The 22,571-nt window shown below is 35.5% G+C and overlaps 2 protein-coding genes and 3 long non-coding RNA genes across 13 annotated transcripts in view; 3 read left to right on the forward strand and 2 right to left on the reverse strand.

The window, feature by feature from the left end:
* The window catches only part of LOC127904499 (uncharacterized), a 30,085-nt gene extending 21,668 nt beyond the window's left edge, over positions 1-8,417 (reverse strand). Inside the window, exon 1 of the long non-coding RNA XR_008057736.1 lies at positions 8,310-8,417. This is a non-coding gene — a long non-coding RNA (uncharacterized LOC127904499). The remainder of the gene's footprint in view (positions 1-8,309) is intronic.
* The window catches only part of LOC18110884 (TMV resistance protein N), a 65,023-nt gene that overhangs the window by 21,440 nt on the left and 21,012 nt on the right, over positions 1-22,571 (forward strand). Inside the window, exons 1-2 of one of the 9 annotated variants that reach the window (XM_052448447.1) lie at positions 7,861-8,025; positions 8,185-8,768. The exons of 2 other annotated variants lie outside the window; for them this stretch is intronic. In XM_052448447.1, coding sequence (XP_052304407.1) covers positions 8,281-8,768 — 488 coding nt within the window. In that variant the 5' untranslated portion in view covers positions 7,861-8,025; positions 8,185-8,280. Of the gene's footprint in view, positions 1-7,860; positions 8,047-8,084; positions 8,769-22,571 lie in introns of those variants that run through there. 6 more of the 9 variants (XM_052448448.1, XM_052448444.1, XM_052448441.1 and 3 more) reach the window with 6 other exon arrangements.
* LOC112325709 (uncharacterized) lies at positions 3,457-5,403 on the reverse strand. Its single transcript, XR_002979626.2, has 3 exons — positions 4,937-5,403; positions 4,181-4,245; positions 3,457-3,564 (listed from the first exon to the last, which is right to left on the reverse strand). It is a non-coding gene; the product is annotated as an uncharacterized LOC112325709 (long non-coding RNA).
* LOC112325707 (TMV resistance protein N) lies at positions 10,924-14,102 on the forward strand. The gene is made up of 4 exons (XM_052448451.1): positions 10,924-11,065; positions 11,192-12,211; positions 12,297-13,234; positions 13,513-14,102. Exons 1-4 carry the CDS (start codon positions 11,063-11,065, stop codon positions 13,829-13,831), a joined length of 2,280 nt encoding a protein of 759 aa, XP_052304411.1. The 5' UTR covers positions 10,924-11,062; the 3' UTR covers positions 13,832-14,102.
* On the forward strand, positions 17,008-19,355 carry LOC112325708 (uncharacterized). The gene is made up of 2 exons (XR_002979625.2): positions 17,008-17,679; positions 18,258-19,355. It is a non-coding gene; the product is annotated as an uncharacterized LOC112325708 (long non-coding RNA).

A 22,571-nucleotide genomic window follows, 5' to 3' on the forward strand; every position in this document is an offset into this window, starting at 1 on the left:
CACAGATTTATGGGGACCGTCTCCAGTAGCATCTCTTGGAGGTTCTCGGTATTACGTGACTTTCATTGATGATTTCAGCAGAAAGGTATGGGTCTACTTTCTGAAAAATAAATCTGATGTGTTTGAAACATTCAAGAAGTGGAAGGCTATGGTTGAGACTGAATCAGGTCTGAAGTTGAAATGCTTGAGATCCGATAACGGAGGAGAATACATTGATGGAGGTTTCAAAGAGTATTGTGTTGTTAATGGTATTAGAATGGAAAAGACCGTTCCAGGCACACCGCAACAGAATGACATTGCTGAACGAATGAACCGGACCATCAATGAACGAGCTAGAAGCATGAGGTTGCATTCAGGGCTACCTCAAACATTCTGGGCTGATGCAGTTCATACTGCAGTTTACTTGATCAACCGTGGACCATCAGTTCCTTTGGAGTTCAGATTGCCCGAGGAAGTATGGAGAGGAAAAGAGGTACAACTCTCTCATTTAAAGGTCTTTGGGTGTGTTTCCTATGTGCATATAGATTCTGATGCTCGCAACAAGCTAGAAGCCAAATCCAAGAAATGTTTCTTCATTGGTTATGGAGATGAAGAATTTGGATTTCGGTTCTGGGATGATCAGAACAGAAAGATTATCAGAAGCAGGAACGTGATCTTCAATGAGAAAGTTTTGTACAAAGACAGATCAAGTGCAGAAACAGATATGACTGATTCAGATACAAGTCCACAAAGATCTGAATTCATAAGATTAGAAGGCCTTCCCGATGTTACTGAGCAGAACAACAATCAAGAGCCTTTACAAGAAGACTCAAGCATATCTGTACCCGCTACTACACAAGAAGAAGCGGAGCAAATTGAACCAGCTGTTCGCAGGTCTTCGAGGACGATAAAGCCCCCGCAACGGTTCACACTTTTACTGAATTACATTTTGTTGACAGATGGTGGTGAACCGCTAACTTATGAAGAATCCTTACAAGATGGAAACTCAAGCAAGTGGGAGTTAGCCATGAAGGATGAGATGAGTTCGTTGCTGAAGAACAAGACTTGGGAGCTAACCACACTGCCTGAAGGAAAGAAGGCTTTACAAAACAAGTGGGTTTACAGAGTGAAGACTGAGCATGACGGAAGTAAACGGTTCAAGGCAAGACTTGTTGTCAAAGGGTTTCAACAAAAGAAAGGCATTGACTACTCTGAGATATTTTCTCCAGTTGTGAAGCTCATAACAATCAGAGTTGTTCTGGGGATAGTAGCAGCAGAGAACTTACATCTTGAACAATTAGATGTAAAAACAGCCTTTCTTCATGGAGAATTGGAGGAAGACATTTACATGCAACAACCAGAGGGGTTTGCAATGCAAAGAAAGGAGAATCAAGTCTGCAAGCTACAGAAAAGCCTATACGGTTTGAAGCAAGCTCCAAGACAGTGGTACAAGAAGTTTGACAACTTCATGTGCAGTTCCGGGTATACAAGATGCCAAGCTGATCATTGTTGCTATGTCAAACATTTTGACAACTCCTACATCATTCTACTATTATATGTAGATGATATGTTGATTGCAGGATCCAGCATTGAGGAGATTGATAAGCTGAAACAGCAGTTGTCAAAACAGTTTGAAATGAAGGATCTGGGAGCTGCTAAACAAATACTTGGCATGAGAATCTTCAGAGATAAAGACAAAGGCGTACTAAAGCTTTCACAAACAGAGTATGTCAAGAAGGTTCTCAGCAGGTTTAGTATGGATAATACTAAACCAGTAAGTACACCACTGGGGAATCATTTCAAGCTCAGCAAAGATCAGTCACCAAAAACTGAGCAAGAATGTGGATACATGGATAAGATTCCATACGCCTCAGCTATCGACTCTTTGATGTATGCTATGGTCTGTACCAGACCAGACATTGCCCATGCAGTGGGAGTTGTAAGCCGATATATGAGCAATCCTGGAAAGCAGCATTGGGAGGCGGTCAAATGGATCATGAGGTACTTAAAAGGTTCCTTGGAAACTTGTCTCAGTTTCACAGCTGGTGGTTTGAAACTTGAAGGTTTTGTAGATGCTGATCTAGCAGGAGATGTTGATAGCCGAAAGAGCACTACAGGATATGTATATACTCTAGGAGGTACTGCTGTTTCCTGGAGTTCTACCTTGCAAAAGATCGTCGCTCTTTCAACAACAGAAGCTGAATATGTTGCAGTCTCAGAATCTGCAAAAGAGATCGTATGGCTGCAGAGTTTTCTGAAAGAATTGGGCAAGATGAATGGAAAGGGTACTTTGTATAGTGACAGTCAGAGTGCAATCTTCCTTGCCAAGAATCCAGCATTTCACTCCAGGACTAAGCATATTCAGATCAAATATCACTTCATCCGACAATTGCTAGACGATGAACAACTGATGCTAGAAAAGGTCTGTGGAAGCAAGAATCCAGCTGACATGTTAACCAAAGGAGTTACACTTGATAAACTGAAGTTGTGTAAAACTTCAGTTGGTCTTCAAGGATAAATGATGATTTCATTGTTTGTCTCCAAGTGGGAGATTGTTAGTTAGTGGAGACAAACAATGTCCCACCATATGCAAGTGGGAATACCTAATCTCCCACTTGGCACATGGTGGAGGACACAAAGTGGAGGCAACGGTGGGCATCAATCATGCCCCTTCAATCATCCATTGTATATGTATAGCTATGTGTGTGTGTGTGCTTATGAGTGTATGAAGAACACAGAGAGCAGCGTGAGAAACACAGAGAGAAGAGAGAACAGAGAAGAATAGAGAGAGCTTGAGAGAGTAGAGTTGAGTTGAGAGAGTTCTATCTCCTCCTCCTTTGTTTGTATTGTTTGTAAGCTTCATTAATACAAACCAGTAGCTCCGTGGAGTAGGCAAGTTGCCGAACCACGTAAATTGTGTGTGTTTGAGTTCTGGAAATTACCCAACAGAGGGTTTATTGTTATCGCTTTCCTTACTAATGCTTTTATTTGGTTATTGATTTTGAGATATCTTCTTCTATTTAAAAAAAAAAAAAAGAGTAAAATTTCACAAATTAAGTCCTACCAATGATTCTTTTCCGTCACAAGTAATTGATACTACTTGTAGAGATTAAACTAATAAAAGCATAAAATTAACAATATAATCAATTCACATTAAAAAAATAAAAAATAAAAAAACTAAACTAAAACAGAAAAAAACATATGCTTATTTTCTATTATATTTTTTTCCCATGAAAACCTAACACTCACAGTTATGTTCCTGCAATCCCTGTATACTATAGATTTTATACTAGCTTTGTTGCGCGTGCTTGCAGCGGGCATGGAGAATTATTTTCGGCAGATATATAAAGCATTCAATCATGATAAATTTTTAAATCTTTTTTCATATAAATCAGCAAGTCCAAGTAAACAGAGCAAGCCACAACAATATTATAAAATGCTTTTTAATCTAAGAATTAACTAAAACACAACGTTGCATGGAGACCAATTATAGTCCAAGAGCAGGCAAAGAGTTATAGCAGCCAACGTAACATTTAGCAAAATGATCATTGTGCAGGATGTCGTCTTCTTGGTCTCTCACTGTTCCTGCAACAAAAAATAAAGCATGAATGTAAATGGTCATATATTTATGAACAGTACGAGTGGAGGAGAGTTTAAAAAATGGGCAGAGCACCCCTTTTAAAAACTGGCATTGGTGGTTTAAATTTTCTAGGCTGATGCAAGAGATTATTGAAAAATTTGTTCAGCACATAATAAAATAAGCAATAAAAAACAGCAGACATTATTCATCAGCTGTAAACATGCTTTTCAAAACCAACACATTCCAAAAATGACACCACACCCAGCAAAGGACGCATAAGTTGCAGGCAAGGCAACAACAAAAAGAAATCAAGAAAGCATATCAATCAAGGAACCGGTCTATCTGCACAAACCCAACCAATAAAAAGAAACTTAAAGACTAACTGTTCTGCCCTGCATGTCTATCTGCACATACCCAACCAATAAAAATTGATTAACAAACCCAAAAACACTTGAATGACAGATGCAACAATTATATCGGGCCATAACATTGCAAATTTTCAAGATCGGTTCTATCACATATTCAATTGTAAAAGAACTCATTAACATGATGCTTGTCAGCAATAAATGAGACAACAAAATAACCCAAAAGAAGAGGCAAACTCTTGGAAAGCATGAAAACCTGAATATCAAAAGGCCCTGGAGCGCCTGCTGCCAAGTCTGGTATAGCCGAATCAAGGAGCGCACCTGCAACAATCGAAATGATGAAAGGCATGCATCAGTTTTTAAGAGCAGCAGGAAAAAGAGAGGCAAACACCTTAGAAAGCCATGAAACAAAAACAGAACCCCATGGGCCATTGAAAATAAAACCCAAACATGCCAACTGCGCCTAGGATGGAAGGGATCCCAAAAAAGCAACAGATTGTCCAAAAAAAAAAAAAACCGAGGAATTCCAACCCAAAAAAGTCTAGCAAATACAGAGATTGTTGCAGAAAACAGCACAGAAACCTCCCATCAACCAACACAGTCGACAAAACCAAACAAACCAATTGCAAGGGAAAAAAGCTGTGACATGAGCCACAAACAATCAAACCTGCCAAGCACTCTTGATGCACCTAAAAAACAAACACAACATTGGCCCTAAGAAGTAAAAAGGCAACACCCAATTTCATGGTTGCATGCAAACCACATACAACCTTAAGAGTAATACCATAATGAAATGTTAATGAGAAACAACAAACACTCCTTATAGGCAGGGAAAAAAACTTTCGTGGATCAAAAAGTAAAAACTGAAACACATGTTTTGCCAAAGAAACCCACAATAAACCTGATCAAGGCACAAACTGCAGCAACATTAACCTGATCAAAGCCCATGACAACAACAAAGAAAGTGAGAATTCAAAATGTTAAAGAATACATAAACTTTTAGTTATTAAACCTGTTCACAGCCCACAGCCTGGTCCTAAATGAAACAAAAACTCCAGGCAATGTATAAAGCTCCCACAACCTTAAGATTTTGAATGAACCGAACTGAACTGTTCAATTTGAATTGATTTTCAGTTCGTTCCGGATCATTTTCTCAAGAAATGGAACCCGACAATAAACACCCCTAATAATCATCTTGGCTTCCAGCCATCTCAAAATTGCAATCACATCAGGCACATGGCGTTGCATTCGCATTCACCCCTAACTATGAACAGGAACCGAATTAAAATGAAATGGATTTCTTGGAAATTGATATCCTTGTTCTCCAGGAACCCCAATTAAATTAAATGGATTTCCTGGAAATTGATCTCCTTGGTCCACAGCCTATTTTCTCCGAGACCGTTCAACCTGTTGAAAACTTGCAGTTTGGCGTTGGCGGATTCAGTCAGCTGGACCAGGGTTAATGAGCTTAGAGTTCTTATGTTATTGATTTTGTTTTAATAAGGTCTCTCATCTGTGAGATTTATCAACCCAACCATTGTTCTATTAGTCCATCCATATCATTAGCCCTTTCCTCACTAATGCTGTTGCACGTGGACGCGCGGAGGGGGTCGTTTGGAGTCGCCACCTATATTTGTTTCTTCATTCAATTATTCTGTTGTTCAAGTTATTAAGCGTTTAATGTCGTGGTTAATCAGTTTTTTAATTGCTTAAAAGGTTCCTGAATCAATTAATTCATTAAATATTGTCGATTATTTTACGATTTTCTCTTTTTGTTTATGCAAGAGGAGCAAAGTAATTACAGAAAATTCGATTATATGAATGTGATTTATTAGTAGTGATTTTCCGGAATTATTGTTGAGTTTGGCACGTGTGGGCATAGCCGCATAGGAGTTTGGAATGATTAATGTGAGGAAATTGTCTGTTTATGATGACAACTGTTATATTGTTGTGGTAGGTTCAGGTACCATGGAGGATGGTAACATGCAAGAGCAGGTTAACAGAAATCTTTCCGATGATAAAAGCTGCATGCCTTCATCTAAACAGGAGGTCTGTCTTTCTTTTCTGCCTTCTAGTTGATCAGGAATATTTGAAAAATCAAAATCAAAGGACTAAATTAAAAAGAAATAACACTTATACAAAAGGACAAAGGACAAAAGGAAACAAAAAAAATTGAGGACCAAATTGAAAAAAATAATAATAATAAACTTGAATTAAATGTTGAAATTGAAAAAAAAATTGTCATAAAAGAGTCAACTAAAAAAAATTAAAAATTAAAAAAATTGAGGACCAAATTAAAAATAATAAAACAAAATAATCTTGTGGAGGCATGAGTTTTAAAGAAATTGAGTCTTTCAATAAGGCCCTTCTATAAAAGTAGTGTTGGCATCTCAAGAATAATCCTAATGGTTTGTGTTGCAGAGTGCTTAAAGAGATCTATTTGGAAATTTGAATTATTATTTTTTTAAGATTATTTTGTTATGTTTTTTATCGTTTTGATGTGTTTATATCAAAAATCATTTTTAAAAAATAAAATATAATTTTGATATATTTCTAAACAAAAAATAATACACCCTAACCAAAGGTTTAAGATGAGATATTGGCAATGAAAGAGAAATCAGTGAGTGTTTGTGATTGGAACATAAAAGTTGGGTTGTTTGTGATAGAAATATTAAAGTTAGAGATTCTGAACTCAGTTTAATATGGATTTCTTTTTGTTTCTTGATAATTAGATTCGGTCAAGAGGGTGGTGGCTAAGTTTTTTAAAAAATCAATGAAAAATTTATAATATTTAATATAAGAGCTTTATAGTTATTAGTTTGAAAATAATAATAATTTTGTAAATAATTAAATGTTTTTTATTGATATTTTTCCGTGTGATAGGAAGTACATAAAGTGTTATAAAAAACTATTATTTCTAAAAAAACATAGAGATAAAATGACTAAACTACATCATGATAATGATAATTTCTCCTTTTAGAAAAAAAACTTTTTACTGTATCTAAAATGTCCTTATTTACTTTTTGAAAAAGATAGTCATAGGAAAAACTTAAAAGATTAGAGAAATAAACATGATTATTTCATTTAATTAATTTTTTTGAGTTTATTTTCTTAAAAATATTTCTATAAATTCTTATTATTTTCATTTTAACTACTTTTATCTAGACAATAATTAAGGGCATTATGTGTATTAAAATATGTTCCTATAAAATCGCCAAATTTTTAAATAATTCTTACAATTTTACAGTACTTCGCACGATTGCATGCACATATTAATACACGGTTTATGGTGTTTTTTTCTTGTTTAATTTCAAGGTCAGTTTTAAAAATTTTGTTGGAAAGTTGTCGGAATGCAAAAGCTTTATGCGCTGGAAAAGAGACAGAGGTCGTTAAAGAATATGTATTTTAAACAACTCCAAGCAGTATATGAATAAACTCCATTGTGATGTGTGTGGCAGAGCTTTATGCGCTGGAAAAGAGACAAAAGTTCTTGGAATGCTTGACTTTGAGAATTCATTAAAAACTCCAAGCTTTATGCGCTGGAAAAGTGACAAAAGTTCTTGGAATGCTTGACTTGAGAATTCATTAAAAAATATGAATCAACTCAACTGTGATGTGTGTGGTGGCACAACCTCTGTTCTTAATAGTGTCAAATAAACATTTTAATTTAAAATTTAAGTTATTAAATAAAATTTTAAAATATGATTTATATTATTTCTTAACACATGTTTTTTAAGTAAAAAAGCTTTGGGTTTAAAATTTATGTAAGCTCATATTATCTTATGCTTAATTTTTATCAAATAAATAATGATAGTAAAATTTTAACTCGAGATCATTTGATTATCAAAGCATATCATATCAAAAAATCATCTCAACTTAAAAACTGAAGTTACTACCTAAGTTTTTAGAATATTAGCTCTGCTGCCCAATGCGCGTTCGTTATCCCTTTCATTTCTCTTTTTGCTTTTCCCCACCGAAAGTCCATCTTCTTTACAGTGTAAACTTACCGGTACGAGTTCTTGACGTCAAGGAACCGTAAAAAATTCGAAGTCATTGGGCTTGGCTAGATCTTGTGCTTCTTTAGTCAACACTTACCACGCGGTTTGTTTCGTCTAGATTCGTGTAATTCTTGTTGAAATTTGATGTTTTCTGATTTCTAAGTAGAATTATACATGTTCCAGCTTGAAATTGCTAATTGGTAGATTTAATTGCCGAATTTCTTGATCTTACCTCCTGTTTCATGTTTGACCACGGGAGCAGGCCTTATACAAAATAGCGTGGAAAGCAATTGCTGACCCAAGCGAGCTAGTTGAGGCTAGAAAGGATCGGTACTAATTTATTGCTTTAGGGATTTTCATGGCTTCCACCAGCGTGCAAGGAATAACCTCATCTTCATCTTCTCCTCCTCCACTATATATGTATGATGTGTTCCTTAGTTTTAGAGGCAAAGACACGCGGAACAACTTTACTAGTCATCTATATTCTAATCTGGCTCAGAGAGGCATCGATGTATACATGGATGATAGGGAGCTCGAGAGAGGAAAGACCATAGAACCTGCTCTCTGGAAGGCCATCGAAGAATCAAGGTTTTCAGTCATTATATTTTCAAGAGATTACGCTTCTTCACCATGGTGCTTGGATGAACTTGTCAAGATTGTTCAGTGCATGAAAGAGATGGGGCACACTGTTCTGCCAGTTTTTTATGATGTGGATCCCTCAGAGACATATGAGAAAGCCTTCGTTGAGCATGAACAAAATTTCAAGGAAAATTTGGAGAAGGTCCAGATCTGGAAAGATTGTCTCTCTACAGTGACCAATCTATCAGGCTGGGACGTACGGAAGAGGTAAATCATCTATCTACTTATTCTTATTCTCAAATCCTCCCTGTATTGTTTCAATGATGATCATAGCTTCTTTTTTTTCAATGTTTTTCAAGTTAAACGTGTGATTAAATATCGAAATAATCACAATACAACAAGAGCATCAAAACTAATTCGAGTAAATAGTTATTAGTGTGTGTGTCTATATATATATATTATTTTTAATTTTATATTTTAACATTGAATTAAGTTTTTTGGATGAGTATGTATTTAGGATTTAACGGATTTAGAATTTAAACCCAAGTTTAGAAAATTTATCTAATTTTTTTTTTTAAGCTCATTTTTTTTTTGTTTTATTATTTAATATTTAATTTAATTAGAGACTGAGCTCTATTAATTTTTTATTTGCTTTTTATAAGATTTTTAAATAAATTTAAAAATAACCGGGGTTATCTTAAGTCTTTTTATTTCTCCTTCTTTGTTGAATCTAGCTGCTATTTTGGTCCGTTAAAACCAAACTTAATGGATATTTTATTTACTAGCTTTTGTTCTTGTATGTATGCTTATGTAGTAACTGTGTGATTCTATAGGCAATAAGATAGCTATTGTACGGATCATTCTTAGCATCAATACAATCCTAGTTCTGTTTTCAGTTTATTCTTTCCTTTTCCTCTCTGTTCTTGAAGCTATCTATTATCAGGGACCTATCTTTCTCAAAGGTTGGTGTATTAATTTCCGGCTAACAACCATACATTTTCGAGCTACAATATGCTAATGTTTATTTTCTCATTATCACTATCTGATTTGATTTCTGCACATTGCATGATTAATGTTTTGCACCCTCCTATGTAGGAATGAATCGGAATCAATTAAAATAATTGCTGAATACATATCATACAAACTAAGCGTCACTCTGCCAACAATTAGTAAAAAGTTAGTTGGAATAGATTCTCGTCTAAAAGTATTAAATGGTTATAAAGGTGAAGAAACTGGCGAAGCAATCTTCATAGGGATTTGTGGAATGGGTGGCATAGGTAAGACGACTGTTGCAAGGGTACTATATGATAGGATTCGTTGGCAATTTGAAGGCAGCTGCTTCTTAGCAAATGTCAGAGAAGTTTTTGCTGAGAAAGATGGACCACGTCGTTTGCAGGAACAACTTCTTTCTGAAATCTTAATGGAGCGTGCTTCTGTATGGGATTCTTTTAGAGGGATTCTGATGATAAAGCGGAGGTTACGACTTAAAAAGATTCTTCTTATCCTTGATGATGTAGATGACAAAGAACAACTAGAATTCTTGGCTGAGGAGCCTGGATGGTTTGGTCCAGGGAGCAGAATTATCATAACAAGCAGACATTCAAATGTGTTAACTGGAATTGATGATACTAAAATTTACGAGGCTGAGAAATTGAATGATGATGATGCTCTTATGTTGTTTAGCCAGAAAGCTTTCAAAAATGACCAGCCTGCTGAAGATTTCGTGGGACTATCCAAGCAAGTTGTTGATTATGCTAATGGCCTTCCACTGGCTCTAGAAGTTATAGGTTCGTTTTTGTATGGAAGAAGTATCCCTGAATGGAGAGGTGCAATTAATAGAATGAATGAGATTCCTGACGGCAAAATTATTGATGTGCTTCGCATTAGTTTTGATGGTCTCCATGAATCAGATCAGAAAATATTTTTAGACATTGCCTGTTTCCTGAAGGGATTTAAAAAAGATCGAATAACAAGGATACTTGACAGGTGTGGATTCAATGCAAGTATTGGAATACCAGTTCTTATTGAGAGATCTCTCATAAGTGTCTATCGGGATCAAGTCTGGATGCATAATTTATTACAGATAATGGGTAAGGAAATTGTTCGTTGTGAATCCCCTGAAGAGCCTGGAAGGCGCAGTAGATTGTGGACATACGAGGATGTCTGCCTTGCACTGATGGACAACACAGTGAGTAGCTGATAGAGAACATTATCCCTAAGATTTCATAACGTTGATTTTAATTTACGCTCCATCTCTACTTTGTATTTGTCTTTTTACTAGTATTCCCTTTTGGTTGACAGGGAAAAGAAAAAATAGAAGCCATTTTCTTGGACATGCCTGGAATAAAAGAGGCACAATGGAACATGAAAGCCTTCTCTAAAATGAGCAAACTAAGATTGCTCAAAATCGACAACATGCAGGTTTCTGAAGGACCTGAAGATCTTTCCAATAAGTTGCGATTTCTTGAATGGCATTCTTGCCCTTCAAAATCATTGCCAGCTGATTTACAAGTGGATGAGCTAGTTGAACTTCACATGGCTAACAGTAGTCTTGAGCAATTATGGTATGGGTGTAAGGTGAGAACAACTAATTTGGAAAATTAACCAAATTTCTTTGTATTTCTTTTTATCGTTTTCCTATATATGTATGACAGTATTGTCCATATTTCTTCTCCCCTGCATGATTGCAGAGTGCAGTTAATTTGAAAATCATCAATCTCAGCAACTCACTAAACCTGATCAAGACTCCAGATTTTACTGGAATTCTGAATCTCGAGAACCTGATTCTTGAAGGTTGTACAAGTTTGTTTGAGGTTCATCCATCACTTGCACATCACAAGAAGCTTCAATATGTGAATCTTGTGAACTGCAAAAGAATTAGGATTCTCCCAAACAATTTAGAAATGGAATCACTAAAAGTTTGCATTCTTGATGGCTGCTCAAAACTTGAGAAGTTTCCAGATATAGGAGGAAACATGAACTGTTTGATGGAGCTTTATTTGGACGGGACTGGTATTGTTGAACTATCTTCATCAATTCGTCATTTGATTGGCTTAGGTCTATTGAGCATGAACAACTGCAAGAACCTTGAAAGCATTCCGAGTAGCATAGGTTGTTTGAAATCCCTTAAAAAACTTGATATGTCTGGTTGCTCTGAACTTACAAATATACCAGAGAATTTGGGGAAAGTCGAAAGTTTGGAGGAGTTTGATGTAAGTAGAACTTTAATAAGACAACTGCCACCATCCGTTTTTCTTTTAAAGAATCTTAAAGTATTATCTTTGGATGGATGCAAACGAATAGCTGTGCTGCCTTCTTTGTCTGGTCTGTGTTCTTTAGAAGTACTGGGTTTACGTGCTTGCAATCTAAGAGAAGGGGCACTTCCTGAACATATTGGCTACTTATCTTCATTGAGGTCTTTAGATCTGAGCCAGAATAACTTTGTTAGCCTGCCTAAAAGCATAAATCAGCTTTCTGAACTGGAAATGCTTGTCTTAGAGGATTGCACGATGCTTGAATCATTGCCTGAGGTTCCATCTAAAGTTCAAACGATATATTTGAATGGTTGTATAAGCCTAAAAACAATTCCAGATCCGATAAAGCTAAGCAGTTGCAAAAGATCAGAATTCATATGTCTTAACTGCTGGGAATTGTACAATCATAATGGCCAAGACAACATGGGGTTGACCATGCTTGAAAGATACCTCCAGGTCTTCTCTTAATCAAACCCCAACCTTTTTCTATCTCTCTCCCTCTCCCTCTATCTATCTAACATTTTGGTTCTTTATGATACAGGGTTTGTCTAATCCAAGACCTAGATTTGGTATCGCTGTTCCAGGAAATGAAATTCCAGGCTGGTTTAACCATCAAAGTAAGGGATCTTCAATTAGTGTGCAAGTGCCTAATTGGAGCATGGGGTTTGTTGCCTGTGTTGCATTCAGTGCATATGGAGAAAGACCTCTTCTTCGTTGTGATTTCAAAGCCAATGGAAGAGAGAATTATCCTTCGCTGATGTGTATTAGTTTAAACTCTATCCAACTTCTGTCAGATCATCTTTGGTTATTCTATCTATCTTTTGATTACCTTAAAGAGGTTAAAGAATGGAAGCATGGATCCTTTAGCAACATTGAGTTGTCATTTCATTCTTACAAGCGAAGAGTAAAGGTGAAGAATTGTGGTGTCTGTTTGTTATCTTCTATATATATTACATCACAACCATCTGCCCATTTTATTGTTACAAGCAAAGAAGCAGCTTCTTCATATAAAGCTTCTTTAGCTTTTTCTTCATCGTACCATCAATGGATGTCAAATGTTTTCCCTGGCATCAGAGTCACGGACACTAGTAATGCTTTCACCTATTTAAAGTCAGATCTAGCCTTGAGATTTATTATGCCAGCCGAGAAGGAACAAGAGAAAGTAATGGCAATTAGATCAAGACTCTTTGAGGCCATTGAAGAATCAGGGCTGTCAGTTATTATATTTTCTAGAGACTGTGCTTCTTTACCTTGGTGCTTTGACGAACTTGTCAAGATTGTCGGATTCATGGATGAGATGAGATCGGACACTATATTTCCAGTTTCTTATGATGTCGAGCAATCAAAGATAGATGATCAAACAGAGAGTTACACAATTGTCTTTGATAAGAATGAAGAAAATTTCAGAGGAAACGTGGAGAAGGTACAAAGATGGATGGATATTCTCAGTGAAGTTGAGATTTCATCTGGATCGAGAAGGTAATAATTACTTCTTTTTTGTGTGTGCTGCTTTCAGAACTTAATGTTAACAAATCTGTGCTCTTTATAACATCGATTCCATGTATAGTTTGACTATACCGTGGGGATGGGAAAAGGAATGTTTAGTTTTTTTAATGACAATTTTACGTGAACAGAAAGATACTGTTCAACCCTATCCAAAATGCATTAATAATTTTAAAGTTTGAAAAAATTCCCATTACGCCAAGCTATATATACATACACACACAACACTTATGACTTCTCCTTCTCACTCTTAGCGGCATAGGAGCTCCAGCAACGCAGCAGCAGATCCAGTTGATCCAGCAGTGGATCGAACTCCACCTCCACCAGCTCCACCTCCAGCTCCACCAGCAGCAGCAGCGGATCCAACATCTCCAGCGGCTCGAGCGGCGGCAGGGATGGCTCCAGCTGCTCGAGCAGCGGCGGATCCATTGGATCCAGAAGCGGGAGCACCAGCGGATCTATTGGATCCAGAAGCGGGAGCAGCGGCGGCTGCTGGAGCGGCTGCGGCTGGAGCAGCGGCTGCTTGAGCAGCGGCTGTCTGAGCAGCTGCATGAGTTTTGGTTACGAATCTAACTTGCTTTAGCTTGAAGATCATCGTCAGTTTTCCATGGATCTAATTTCTTATTAGCTCTTGATTTTCTCCTTGTTAATTACCATCAAAGTACAGCGAGTAGTGATTTCAAGACATCCTGTGTTGAGTGGGCGGAGGCATGTATGGGCTCGGGTGGGCTCTAGCCCCGGTCAAGATTTTATTAATATTTTTTGACTAGTTTTATATAAAGAAAATTTGTAATTCTCAATTGAGGTATCAAAAAATTCTGAAAATTTACGTGGAGTCTTCTAATATGATGTTTTAGCTTGGTTAAAATTTCAGAATTTTTGGAGAAATTCAGAAATTTGATAAAAAAAAATCTCAATTTGATCAGTTTTACGTTATTAGGTGTAATTTTCAATCCGACCATCATATTGAGCTGAAATTTTACGAGGGATCTTAAAATATATTAAATAAAATCTGGTTAAAATTTTAGGATGAACAGAGTTTGGTAGTGCTAACAAAAAAAACATTAAATAAAAGCAAAACGACTCATTAAGGGTAAAATAGTTATTTGCCATTAAAAAATAAAAAAAATTAGTTCTTCATTTCTTTTATATGTTGCCGACTGAGCAGAAGCAGAATAGAAAAAGAAAGAAAAGAAAAGGCGAGAGAGAAAGAGAGAAAAGTAAAGGAAAAACATAAAAAAATCGAAGGAAAAAAAATAAGAAAAGTGAGAGAATAACCTTGTAAACTTACAAAGTCCAACTTATAAAATACTAAATTAAGGAAGAAAAAGTGTTAAGTGATTAAAGAGAGGGTTTGATGTATCAAGGATTTTACAAGGAGTTTAAGAGTTAAAGTGTCCGTTTAGAGAAGGAAGAATTGAGCTTAGAGGGAAGTGTGGAGTTCAGGGGTTCCCCTAGCAAAGAATTTAGTCTGGAGAGGGGCCTCAGGCAAGGGACCCTCTCTCTCCTTTCCTTCTTGACATAGCAGTTCAGGGGTTGACAGTTTTATTCAATAGGGCATCAGTTTCGGGTTACTTCAAAGGCTTGCAGACTTCTCCAGGACACTACATAACTCAATTGCAATATGCTAATGACTCTCTGATTTTCCTGCCAAATGATTATTCATCTCTTCTGCATGTCAAGAGGATTCTTTATTGGTTTGAGATCTTTTCTGGTCTGAAAGTTAATTTCTATAGAAGCTCACTAATAGGAATCAACTTGGACAATGACTACACCTCAGGCCTGGCAAACATGGTTTTCTGTCATAGCGATACTTTTCTGATCAAATACCTTGGCCTACCTCTTTGAGCCAATCCCAGCAGACTCTCAACTTGGAAACTAGTGTTGTCCACAATCAGAGCAAAGCTCAGCACATGGAAAGGGAAATTTCTGAGTATGGCTGGGAGGATATGTCTAATTAAATCAGTCTTGACTTCGCTTCCTTTATACTACATGTCTGTTTTCGCTATACCAAAGGGAATTACTAAAGCCATCTTCTCTATAATCCGCTCTTTTCTTTGGAAGCGAACCTCAAACTCCCATGGCATTTTTAAGGTGGCTTGACACAAGGTAATCAAGAGTAAATCCTCTAGAGGTCTCAGGTTGTGATCCCTCCACAACAAAAATTTGGCTTTGCTCTTTAAATGGCTATGGAATCTAGATAAAGGAGTGGTAGGAGGCTGGCAAGACTTCATACTTCAAAAATACCAGCCTCATTTTACAAATGATCTTCCTGTGTTTGCATGTTCTTTATCTCCAACTTAGCATGGCATGGTTTCGGCAATCTCCTCAAATCAAAGCACAGCCACTCCTCTGCATCCCAATGTTAGGTTCAAGGTGGGTGACGGGAGGAACATCCAGTTTTGGACCGACTGCTGGCTAGGCTCTGCAACCACTTTCTAGCTCTTATTCCCCAGACTTTATAACCTCTCCCTGCAGCAAACAACCAGCCTTGCAGATATATATAATTCAACAGATACTTTGCTTAACCTAACTTGGAGAAGACCCCTCCGACCCTGTGAGATCCGCATACAGGAGAGCTTGATTGTAGAGGTGCAACATGGTCTCGTCTTCTCTGATGGTGAAGACCACAGGATATGAAAATTCCACAGCTCCGACGTGTAATCAGTTCACTTAAGATGCCTCTTCTTTGATAGTCTCTCGGCTACAGAAAATCACCCCTCCCCTGTCCTGCTTTGGAAAGGGTATGCCCCTCCAAAAGTGGATGTGTGCATATGGCTCCTTCTAAATGGCAGCATTAGTACAAAATGTTTTTTAGGTGAGAGGAGGATCATTAATTATGAGGAAGCTCTTTGGCCTTTCTGTTGCAAGAAAATTAAGACAATAAATCATCTTTTCCATCGGTTTGTAAATAAAATCTTCTTTTTTTTATATATAAATCTCTTATTTTAGTGTTGATACCAAAGTTCTCTTTTATGCATGTTTTTATTTGGGGTGAGCAAAAAAACTAAAAAATCGATGAAACCGAGAAAACCGAAAAAAAAAAATAACAACCGTGAAAAAAACCCGATAAACCGATTAGAATTTTGAAAAAAATAACCGGTTCGGTTCAGTTTTGGTTTTATAAGTCTGAAACCCAAAAAATCGAACCGAACCGAACCCAAACTGAAAAAAACCGAGCCAAACCGGAAAAACCGAGCCAAAACCGAAAAAACCGAGCCAAACCGATTTGAACCGGTTTTTGTTCTAAAAAACCGAACCGAAACTGGTTGGTTTGAACCGGTTTTGGTTCGGTTTCGGTTTTTTTAAAAAAATATTTCGGTTTGGTTACTTTTTTTTTTATAAAAATCGAACCGAATCGAAAATGATCAACCCTAGTTTTTATTATCATATATTTTCTTAGAATTGATATTAAATTCAAACAATAAAATCAACATGTGTTCAATTTTTGGGAACCAACGTTAAAATATTTATTTTTTAATCAAAAGAAAAAAATTTAAAAAATATTAGTAAAATTAACAGCAATAAAAAAAATTAGAATTAAATATATAATAAAAGTAACTTTTCATAAAAAATAATACTACAAGGACGACGTGGCTTTGCATAACTAACTCGAGGTGCATATTTAAAAAATTCAAAATTTTTTTAGTTAATAGGTGATACTTCCAACTATTCATTATATATATATTGGCTCTTGCAACGACACCCACCACTGTGAGAGAAACTAATAACCTTAGCGTATTCATGATTACACCTTGACAATCCTTTCCAATCAACTTGATGTGTTGTGTGCTAATCCATCAAAATTTATACTTTTGATCCGATGAAAATAAATGTCGCGAAGAGGGTGATGTCGCTGATGGTTGGTTCTCTTCCTCCTTGTGAGTATTTAATGGTACTGCAATTAATATCAACCACATTACAGTTGAGGCAGGCAATTAATGGTGCTTCAGCAGGAAGAAATATTGGATTATCTCTTGGAGTCTGCAGCGGGATATCTTATGGGTAGAAAGTGTCGGGAGATGAATGGCTGGGATCTTCAATTAGTGTGCAAGTGCCTAGTTAGAGCATGGGATTTGTTGCGTGTGTTGCATTCAGTGCAAATGGTGAAAGTCCTTCTCTTTCTTGTCATTTCAAAGCAATGGAAGAGAGAATTATCCTTCACCGATGTGTATTAGTTGTAACTCTATCCAACTTCTGTCAGATCATCTTTGACTATTCTATCTATCTTTTGATTACCTTAAAGAGCTTAAAGAATGGCAGCATTAATCCTTTAGCAACATTGAGTTGTCGTTTCATTTCCACGAGCAAGGAGTAAAGGTGAAGAATTGTGGTGTCTGTTTGTTTCTCAATCAGTATACTTCGTCATCACAATCTTCTACCGATTTTATTGTTTCAAGCGAAGAATGTCCAGGTTTCAGGTACTTTTTATCTAATCTAGTTTTTCCAGCTTTCAGCTTTCATGTATAGCTTTGCTTGTATATCATTTAAAACACAAGATAAAATCATCTTATTGTTTATGGTTATTGTTAAAATTGAATTGCTGAATACACTAAGCTCACTCTAGTCATACAAAGCAGTGGTTTATTTACTTGATACAAAGAATAGGAAGCAAACAAACTGATGTATATATGAAGTACGAAATTCCAAAGTTAGCACAATCTTTCATATTCAAATTTCAATGGTGTCTTCTGTAGAAGTTTAATCTTGTGTTATGTACTGTAGACTGCATGACTCTTTCACAAGAACTCACTCACATTTCTCATCACTGTGCAGAACGTGTTTAGGCTGTTGAAACTTTACATCATAATCACTTGCCCTTTTATCTTAAGCTGATTTAATACATTTGGCCAAATCTAATTATCTTCGATCCCCACTGAAACCCTTACCTGGATGTGGATCCTGATTCATACATGACTCCATTTCCAACTGTGTGCATTATTTGTTCACAAATAGTAAACTTTAATTTCTAATTGTCATTATTGTGAGTGTACTAAAGTTGATGTGCACCAAGAGGAGAGCGAACTGATTGGAAGATGCAGGAGTATACTTTAAATGAAGAAGAACTCAGGGGACGGGCAAATGTGCAGGATTTTTATGCCCTTTACAAGCTTTGCAAAAAAAGGTGAAATGGATTTCATGGAAATTGATCTCGGTCCACAGCCTAATTTCTCCGAGACGGTGTGACGCGGGACACAAATCCCAGCTAAATTATTTTAATTGTAATAATTATTTAATTGTTAATTTTCTTTAGGACTTTTTAGTTTTATTTAATTAGGCATGTGGTTTCCTAGGAAATTAGTAATAATTCTAGAGTTTTTTGTTTTCTTTCTTATTCGGTTTTTTTTAGACTTTCCAAATCAAAAATAGTCCTACTGCTCTCCCTCGTGAACTTGTATCACTTTCCCAAAGACATGCTCGTTTTGGTCACCCATCTCTAAAACTTGTCAATTGAATAATGTCTCGGCATCATCTGCTAGTCACAACCGAGCTCTCGTGCTGTTTATCATGCATACTAACTTGGTAAGAGTCATTGTCTTCTGTTATGAATTGACCAATGGTAATGAGGGTATCGGTGAGAGTTTTGACCTTTTGATATTTTTTAGAAATGGATTGACCACCTTTCTTGAGAGTGGTTAGTTAAAGAAAGAGTTGAATAATACTGTTGATCAATAGCAAGTCACTGAAGATAAGCTAGATTGGGATAGAATCCAGAGGAGTTTTCAGAGGTTGAGGGAAATGTTGTGGTAAGAGGAGGAATGTGACCTTCAACACAATCTAGATAAGGAGTGGCACATAAATAAGGAATTAGAGAGGTCTTTCATTAGAGGTAGTTGTCTTTGGTAAGTTCAATTTTAGAAAGAGGAGGGGGTAGAGGATTGTGGACGGGAGCAGAGGTTGTAGAATTAAAGGAAGACATTGGAAGAAGATAAGACCAGTTTTGCTCTAATACCATAAAAGAGTTTCAACGTTTTTGGAAATTGCTTTGATGTCTTTTGGATGCATGAAGTATTATTATTTATAGATTAGTTTGTGACATCTATGATCTGTACATGGAATACATTTTGAAATTTATATTATGCGGCTGTGTACATTATCTTCGGTTCTAAAGGTCATCTTCTACATATTTGAATGTGTTGTCATCTACATGATATTCGACTAGTTTCGAAGTTGATTGAGCAGATTGTTTCTATTGGATGTGTGCTTGATTTTTGGATGCAGTTGTTGCTTTGCTTTCTGCAAAATTGGCTGTTAATCAAGTAGATGATTGTGACTTAATTGATGGTGCAAACCCTGTAAAAAAAAAATATCGGTAACATTACTGAGTAACAGTAAGAAGTCTGTAAAAGAAATAAAAAGAGGGTTTGATGTATTAAGGAGTTTAAGAGTTAAACTGTACTTTTGAAGAAGGAAGAATTGAGCTTAGAGGGAAATATGGAGTAGAGCTTGATTCAATTTGTTTGGTATTATGTAAAGTGGTTCAAGACCGGTTTGGAAATTTGATTTTTTTTTTAAAAAATTATTTATATTTTTTTTTATATATTTTTAAATTGTTTTGATGTGTTTATATCAAAATTATTTTTAAAAAAATAAAAATAATTATTTTTATATATTTCTTAAAAATTTTTAAAAATAATTATTACTATATTTTCAATCACTCATGGTAAAAGGTTTGAGATGAGATATTGGTAATGGGAGAAAAATTGGTGTTTGGGATTTGTAAAAATCAAAGATGAGCTGTTTGTGATAAAAATATTAAAGTTTGAGATAAGAGTTTCATAGTTAATAGTTTGAAAATTCATTAAAAAATACTTTTCAATTGTGATGTGTGGGGCCTAACCCCTGCTCTTGACAGGAAGGTGCCTCTGCTGCCCAATGCGCGTTTGATATCCCTTTCATTTCTCTTTTCACTTTTTTCTCCACCGAAAGTCCATCTTCTTTACAGTGTAAGAAAAAGATCCGTAAGAAAATCCAGGAAACTTACCAGTGCGAGTTCTTGACCTAAAGAAACCGGAAACAATTCGAAGTCATTGGAATAAAAAGAAAAGGAAAGGGCTTTCGAAGTTGGTTACTAAGATACCAGAAGAATAAACATTATTATTATTATTATTATTAGAATTAATAAAGAAATAAAAGACCATGATGTTTTACTATAGATAGATCGAAGCCTAGATCATATATATTTTTTTTTCAAAACATTGATTTCAATTTAAGACCGATTAAATTGGATTGTAATAGATTTTGAAGTTAGAAGATATTAGGACGAGTTTGAGGATTTGTTTTTACTGGAAATGAAGAGAAAAGGTGTTAGGATGCACATGGATATTGGTGGCCCTTGATTTTCTGACTATCGAAGCATTCTCGAGAAAACATAGCACCGCATGTTCTTCCAATAAATGACGTGTCCTTTTCTACTTCTTGTTGTGGATATCGGATTAAAAGTTACTTTTCAATGGAAAAAAACAAAGTGTGGGCACTGTCAACTTTTTTTAAGTTGAAGAAATTTTTTTTATTGTGAATAAAAAGAGTTGACGCATGTTTTTAATCAAAGCAATCAGAATTATAAACAATACAAAAAAATGTTAAATGCAAATCAAAGAATAAATGTAGAAACTAGGTAATAAATACGGTTCAAAATATATGATTTCATGTAGCCAAAAAATTAACAATTTAAGTTCTATCAACATAAAATAATTTCCTAGTATGTTTATCAGAATGTTTATTTTTTGAAGAAAAAAAAGTTATGAGAGTCATAAAAAAATTAATTAAAAAAATAATTAATGGTTTTATAATTATGCCGTGAATGTATATTTTTTATGTAATCATGCAGTAATAAAAAAGTTGTGCGGAAAGCCAAAAATCAAAATTTATTATAGAGCCAACGGAAATAAAGGTCGCGAAGAGGGTGATGCCGCTGATGGTTGGTTCTCTTCCTCCTTGTGAGTTTTTGTGGACACGTTCGGCCTCGGACATTGAGGTGGAGGCAGGTAATTGCTTGGACTGGTGGAAGAAAAATTGGATTTTTCCTCTCGGAGTCTTCGTCTATGCTATCTTATGGGTAGAAAGTGTCGGGAGATGAGTGGCAGGGATTCATTAATGAATAGCGGCTTTAAGAATTTTCATTATTGGACGGATCGAGAACCATTTTTATGAGTTTGCATTTGGTGTTCAAGCTATGGTGGCTGCATTATCCAAGAGGTTGGATTCTGTTTTGTTATACAAGCACTAGTATATTAAAAATTTAAAAAATAAAAATTAAAAAAAAGAGGATAAAAATTAAAATAAAAAATAAATTAAAGTACAATTGAAGGATTAATTGAAAAGAAAAATAACTTGAACAAAAACAAAAATTAAAAATAATAACTATAAAATTTAAAAAAAAATAACACACCATAAACTTGGATTGAATGGTAAGATTAAAAGCCAATAAAACTTTTGTAAAAGAGTTAAGGAAAAAAAATCCAAATAATATGGACCAAAAAAAAAAGAGGAATATGTGACAAATTAAAATTGAAGGACTAAATTGAAAAGAAATAACACTTATACAAAAGGGCAAAAGGAAACAAAAATATAAATTGAGGACCAAATTAAAAACAATAAAATAAAATAAACCTGGATTGAAGGTTGAAATTGAAAAAAAAAACTGTTATAAAAGGGTCAACTAAAAAAACTAGAAATAAAAAGAATAAGAACTAAATTAAAAAGTATAATATATTACAAATTAGAATTGGAGGACTAAATTGAAAAAAAATAAAACTTTTATTAAAGACTCAATGACAAGAATAAGAAATCAAAAGAAAAAGGACCAAAACATAAATACAAAAGACAGAAAAAAACCAATATGCAATTTTTTGGGGAGCATAGAGAAAAGAAAAAGGAAAAAAAAAGACCCCTTATCGACAAACCTATAATTATTGAGTTGTTGACGAAAGGAGAATAGGTGATCGTAAAGTGGTTGTTAGGGCTGCTGGTATGGGTGGTGGTTGTTGTGGTGGTTTGATATGCATGGCTATTTGGGTTGATGTGAAGGAGAGGAGTTGTTTTTTATATATATATAGTAAAAGAGAGAATTATATATTAAGAAGCCCCATCAAGTAGGTGGAGCTGAAAGAAAAGGAGAATACAAGGGGCATTGAAAAGAAAAAGACCAAAGCAACGAGGGATCTAATTAGTTGGTCCAATTCATGATACATTCAGCATTTCTAAAAAGATCTGAGCCTGTGTAGCTGAAATTTCTAATTGAGAACTTCAACCAAAAGGTCAAACGGTGAAAGGAGAGATAAAAAATCACATCCCAATCCGGAGCCTTGAA

The sequence above is a fragment of the Populus trichocarpa genome, chromosome 17 (assembly GCF_000002775.5).
Source record: "Populus trichocarpa isolate Nisqually-1 chromosome 17, P.trichocarpa_v4.1, whole genome shotgun sequence".
Taxonomy (NCBI): Eukaryota; Viridiplantae; Streptophyta; class Magnoliopsida; order Malpighiales; family Salicaceae; genus Populus; species Populus trichocarpa.